The sequence below is a fragment of the Brassica oleracea genome, chromosome C2 (genome assembly GCF_000695525.1).
Source record: "Brassica oleracea var. oleracea cultivar TO1000 chromosome C2, BOL, whole genome shotgun sequence".
NCBI lineage: Eukaryota > Viridiplantae > Streptophyta > Magnoliopsida > Brassicales > Brassicaceae > Brassica > Brassica oleracea.
Window position 1 is genome coordinate 9,857,015 of NC_027749.1, and position 5,991 is coordinate 9,863,005.

The 5,991-nt window shown below is 39.4% G+C and overlaps 2 protein-coding genes across 2 annotated transcripts; both read right to left on the reverse strand.

The window, feature by feature from the left end:
• Positions 1-1,239: 1,239 nt before the first annotated feature.
• LOC106326742 (F-box/FBD/LRR-repeat protein At5g56420-like) lies at positions 1,240-2,678 on the reverse strand. The gene is made up of 3 exons (XM_013764661.1): positions 1,827-2,678; positions 1,604-1,738; positions 1,240-1,515 (listed from the first exon to the last, which is right to left on the reverse strand). The coding sequence occupies exons 1-3, from the start codon at positions 2,676-2,678 to the stop codon at positions 1,240-1,242; spliced, it is 1,263 nt and encodes a 420-aa protein (XP_013620115.1).
• Positions 2,679-3,548: 870 nt separating this feature from the next.
• Positions 3,549-5,910, reverse strand: LOC106322965 (inactive protein kinase SELMODRAFT_444075-like; the record flags this gene model as incomplete). The annotated part of the gene is given in 7 exon segments (XM_013761115.1): positions 3,549-3,789; positions 3,872-4,021; positions 4,116-4,263; positions 4,359-4,435; positions 4,511-4,671; positions 4,747-5,726; positions 5,816-5,910. Coding segments are annotated over 7 exon segments (1,656 nt in total), but the record flags the coding sequence as incomplete, so codon positions are not given.
• Positions 5,911-5,991: the final 81 nt, after the last annotated feature.

The window sequence follows — 5,991 nt, forward strand, 5'->3', positions numbered from 1 at the left end:
GGTAATCCCGTTGATCGTCTTCAACTTATTAAGGAAGCTCACACTAACAAGAAGATGGGTCAAATTCAGGACAGCCGTGATCAGACCGTCGTTGACTTGGTGGAAACTCAAAAAGAAGATCTTCTATCTTCTCAGCCTCTCTCTGATGACGGCGATTCTACGGGAGCTTCAACCAACATGTTCCGATTGCAAATAAATGAGATGGTCGAAAAGGTAATTTTTTATTAATATATTTATTTTATAATGTAGTTTACTAACTTTAAATATTTTTGTAGGCGGTTCCTAAAAGGAGAAAGGAGGACGTTTAGTTGGGTTGGCCCGCCGTGCTTCTTTGTATCCGGCGTCTTCTTCGCAAGTTCCGTATACCGATCCCATGATTCTGGAGCAGCTACAGAACAAAGATGAACGGATTGTGGCATTGGAGGAGCAGAATGCCACTATCCTTGCTCAGTTGGAATCCCAAAAGAAGACCAACGCCGAGATATTGGAAAAGCTAGATCGTTTGTTGCCTTAGGGTTCTTAGTTTTTTATGAATTTTAAAACTTGATGAATGTTTTCTTTTCTATTTAAGTTTCTATGAATTTAAATTCTATAATATTATTAGTTTTAAATTTCAGTGTATATATTAATTTTTAATATAAAAAATATTTATAAATGCAAAATTTATTCATATTTAAAAATGGTATATTCTGACAAATCTGAGTCGTCAGAATATACCGACAAACCGGTTCGTTTAAATATACTGACGAATCATAGTCGTCGGAATATACCGACGAGTACAGGTCATCAGAATATACTGACGAGTACAGGTCGTCAGAATATACTGACGAGTACATGTCGTCAGAATATACTGACGAATCGGAGTCGTCGGAATATAGCGACAAGCAGGTTCGTCGGAATATTCTAACGACACAAATTCGTCAGTATATTCTGACGACCTAATTCGTCGGAATATAGTGTTTCCGATGAATTCTGTTCTCGGAATATGTTATCGGAGGGTCGTTGGAAGTTCGTCAAAATGTGGTTTATCGGTATTCGTCAGAAAGTCGTCGGAAACTCTGACGAAATTCCGACGAATTTTTTTTTCCGACGAAATGATACCCACGACCACTGTTGTCAGAAATTCGTCAGTATCCGCCTATTCCGACGAACTTCTGACGAATAAGCTATCACAACTTCTGATATAATTCACGTTCAAACTTAATTGGACAGTTTTCAACTCTTTGGTAAGATTTGTTTTCAGCCCATTGTAAGCTCGCATGCTCTTAAACTCCTGGTCGCAATTTCCAGTTCCTTAAACATCTGGTGTTTACGCACCAAGCTGACTGAGAAAGGATAGATAGTTGCACTCTGTAACAGCTTCGCATTTTTCAAAATATAAATCGCCACGTCTTTCTCAACTTTTGTGCCTTCATAGTCACTCCACTCGAAAGTTTTGAGATGTAACAACAAACATTCAGGAACATGCCTTGGTTGCATCCAACGAACATTACGATCCACAAGCACCAAATGCTTCTGCGATCAATAAATTTCACTATTAAAACCAGAGAAACCAAACATGATTGATTGAGAAATTAGGGTTTAGAGAAGAATAATAATGTACCAGGACAAGCTTGAGAGCTTGTAGTTTAGGAGAACGTTGGAGCAGACTCACAAGCATATCCGTCCAGCTATCTATACATGAACATAGCTCCAAACGCACTAGCTGAAACAAAACTGTACCAAAAGGATACTGAGCCTGCACATATAATATAACATGATATAAGCAAAGGAAACAATTTATTAAAAACTAGCTAATGATATAAAAGCTAGTAAGAACAAGTTACCTCTCCATCTAAGCATACATAAAGACGCCTGACAAAGGTAAAAGACTCCAGGACGTTGGCGTGGTAGGACATAGATTGATGATTGGCCTCGACGAGTTTGGGAAGATTACCGATTAGTTTAAGTTCACCAAAGTAATCCACAATGTCCAACTGCTTCAAAGACTGGGAATGTATCACGAACAAATGACCATCAGGTGGGGACTCTCGCACCGTATTCCTAAAGGATAAACTCTGTAAGGAAGGCAAGTGCACGGTGAAAGTCGCCACATTGTCTCCGTGACAAGTCTCTACAACTAAATCATCAAGGATGGGACAGTTTGAAACAATCCTAGAGAAAGATCCATCGTCTGAGTACTTGATAGGTAGAAGGCGCAACTTCGTGAGGGATGGAAAGCTTAACCGACAAGGAACTTCCGAAAGAATCACCCTACGGAGTTGTAAAGTCTCAAGTGTCTCGCATCTAAACAACCTACTCGGCAAGTTAACAAGACAATGATCATAACAGAAACTTATTTTCAAGTCACGCACAAAGCGATCGACTGCGATTCTAAACCATAAACCAATCTCCCAAGCGCTACATTCTGATGCGCTGTTGAGATGAAACCTTTCTAGGACAGCTGCTTTGTGTAATAGCAAAGTCCCTGACACAAACTGTGACAGGCTTCTGACATGGATTTCATTAATCTCTTCATCTTCCTCCTCTGAGAAATCCTCAAAGACAAGACTTGCCACCAGTGTCCAAAGAGACAGCCATCGTTTAGACAAAATGCTCGTAGCCACGGCCCATTTGGTCGGGACAAAGGACAGTATCTTGATGAGTAAATCATCTGGCAATTGACTTAACCTATCCATAACAATGCTTTGCTTTTCTCTTTTCTTTTAATTTCACTTGCCAAATACTGCAACCAAAGACGAAAAGATAAAGCCTTCTCTACTTGAAACACGACAGGAAGGTTGTCGTGAAAACACAAAAGGGTATGGAGCAAATAGGTGGTCGAAGGAATATGAGATTAACCCTAATTCTTCGAGTGGTTAACGACACTGGATCATTGGATCCAACCTATCATCTTGTAGGCTTGTGAATATATTGAAAACCCTAACTCCTTTATGCTGGGCCTTATTTCACCACTAAAATCACATTGGCTCGTTATAGCTCACTTGAACTTAAATCACATGGATGTGAGAATGGTATAAATCGATTAATAAAAGGACCTAAATATAAAATCTTATAAATCAAGAGACCAAAATTTAAGCTGAGACTTGAGCCAGCCCTTGCAATAGTGCAACGCAAGGGCGACTCATGAAAACCCAGATAGCAAGCTATTTTAATGGGCTTTTTCCCTTAAAAAATAGAGTTAATATCGTGTGGTCCGATAGACCACATATCAGATATTAAACTGATAAGAACAGATACTACACTTGATCTTAGCCAAAAGGCCGAGAAAGGTATGATTTGCCAAGTCTCCGTGCCTCTTCTTTTATACTACTCCTCATGCCTCACATGCTTGTTTCTTTAGCGATGTGGGACTTTTAGAGATTTAAGACAAAACGTAACACTCTATCTACATTAGCGGGTTTGTAACCGACAGTAACGTTAAGCCTAAAAGCCAAATCTTTGCGAGATTTAATTAGTTTTACAGATCGAAATAAAAGAGAGAGCCAGTTTCGCAGATTTTCCATTCTAGTCTTCTTTTTTTTTTCCATTCTAGTCTTCAGTTTTCCAATAAGTTTTGCAGCAATCTTATATATAATAAATTACAAACTTCACTGATCACCTACACAAAGCTACAAACAAACTTGACTTGAATCTTTGTCTCATTAACAAATTTTTACATATAACAGAAACAATACTCATTAACAAGAAAGCTGTAAAAACTCTAAATAGTCTAGAAACTCCATGCCTTTCCCTGTGTAGCTTCTATATTGGACTCATGACAACGTCTCCTTCTAACATCCGCAACACCTTAGACAGAGAGACAAAGAAGATTAACATTCGAAAATTTTGATTAGTAAGTGTTTTTCAGGGATGAGATATGGCAGCAAGCCTGAGACATTCGTGGCCTTGAGTTGGGGTCACGGCGAATGCAGAGGTAAGCACATAACGCCATACAGTAAACTTCTTGCTCAGAGTAACAATTCATTAAACGCGGATCAAGAAGCTCTTTAATGGCTTGCTTCTGCAACAGCGGTCTTGCCTGAAAACAAAACAAATCAAACATCAATATCTCTTCCTTGTAAAGCATCAGAGCCTTTACAGACTGAAGCTTTGATGTTCATTTGGACTTTTACCCATTCGGTGAGACACTGTTGACCTTTAGGACGCTTAATGTCCATCGCTTTCCTTCCTGTGATAAGCTCAACTAACACAACCCCAAAAGAGTACACATCTGCTTTCTCTGTAATCTGTCCACTTTGTGTATATTCAGGTGCCAAGTACCTACAGAAAAAGAAACAGAACTTAAAGCTTCATTAACGTGTCCCACAAGTAAATCAAAAAGGTGATTATCTCAATGATTATGCCATAAACAGTACCCGAAAGTTCCAATTACTCTTGTCTCCACTCCTTTATCACCTTCTGGTTGCCATCTCGCTAGTCCAAAATCTCCAACCTATATATTTGTTATAATGCTTCAAGCTTGGCACACACGCAAAAGAGCAGAAAAAGTTAAGATGATTATTATTACCAAAGGCTCAAAGTCATGAGTGAGGAGAATGTTATTAGGACGCATATCCCTATGAACAATGCAACCAACTCTACACTCTTCATGAAGGTATCTCAACCCACGAGCTGCTCCAACCGCAATCTTTTGCCGCGCTGACCATCCTAACGGCTCTTTCCCCAAACCTATAAAACTTTCCTTTATTAGAAACTTTTCAGCACAAGAAAAACAAGAATGTTGCTAGAAGTAGAAAGTTTTACCATAAAGATGAGAATGCAAAGAACCATTGCAGATATACTCATAAACCAGCAGTCTCTTCCCATCCTCCACACATAGTCCAATGAGCATTACAACATTCCGATGCTGTGCACAGCTCAAGACCTCAACTTCAGAGCAAAACTCTTTGTCACCTTGTGTGCTAGCAATCTTATACTGTTTCACAGCAATGATTTGACCACCTGGTAAAGTTCCTCTGTGAACCGAACCAAACCCGCCTTCAGCCAAGAAACTCCCTTTAGAGAAACCCTTTGTTGCTGTCTCAAGCTCGTCATAAGTGAACCATCTTGGAGGGTTTCCGAATTTAGGTGCCTTGTGTTGACATATGGAACACAGTGGAGGAGGTCCAGGAGCTGGCTTTCTTGATAAGGAAACCACTTCCCTCACGCTTTTGTTTAAGCATGTATCGGATTTACGGACATCAGGTTCTTTCTTGGATGAACCGAGCCTTAGGACTGAAGAGAATCTTGATTTTCTTGGAGTTTCCGTATGAGGTCTTGTCAGATCATCACTGGGACTCAGGATATTAGATGTTTTCACAGGATGGGAAGATGAGGAGGCCATTGATATAGGACTCCAGTTTTCTCCATTTGAGCCAGTATCAGATTCAAAGAAACTCTTGTTTCCATCACTGACCCATGGGTTAAGGCCCTCAGAGACTTGAGAAGCAAGAAATGGTGAAGCTCTTGCATCAGAGCTAGATATAGATGAAGTCCCCATATCAGAACCTTCTTGGTCTGGACTTCTGGCTGGAGTCACAAAGGGTTCCCTCAACTTTTTTCTAGGTCTTGAGCTTCTCCGGGAGAGGATAGACTTTGTGGTTAGCCTGGAAATAGCTTCTAGATGCTCTGTATCTGCATTCTTCACCAAGTTGAGACGAATAACCTTTGGTTGTGACTTCTTGATTACAACAAGATTGCACTCAACTTGGTCAATACAGCATTTCTTCTCATACTTCAGTCCCCTGTTTACAAATATTCAGAGTCAAAAAGTAAATTACAACTCAAAAGCTATGCATTTGCATCACACATACATATATGTTATAGTCTTTACCTGTCTAGAACCACCCAGTTTGAGTTAGATTTCTTGGCCTCAGCAGCAATAACTCCATCAGGTGAAGCAAAAACAATTTTTATTTTGATATTTATCTACATAGTTAAATCAAATGAAACTCTTTATGAGTCAGATTAACCAAGGGGAGTCTTTTTTTTTTTTTTTTTTTTTTTAAA

Coding starts and splice junctions, on each gene's coding strand:
- LOC106326742 (XM_013764661.1), bottom strand. CDS start 2,678: ATGGATAGGTTAAGTCAATTGCCAGATGATTTACTCATCAAGATACTG. Junction 1,739..1,826: donor ATGTATGCTTAGATGGAGAG/GTAACTTGTTCT, acceptor TTATATGTGCAG/GCTCAGTATCCTTTTGGTAC. Junction 1,516..1,603: donor AAGCTCTCAAGCTTGTCCTG/GTACATTATTAT, acceptor TATTGATCGCAG/AAGCATTTGGTGCTTGTGGA.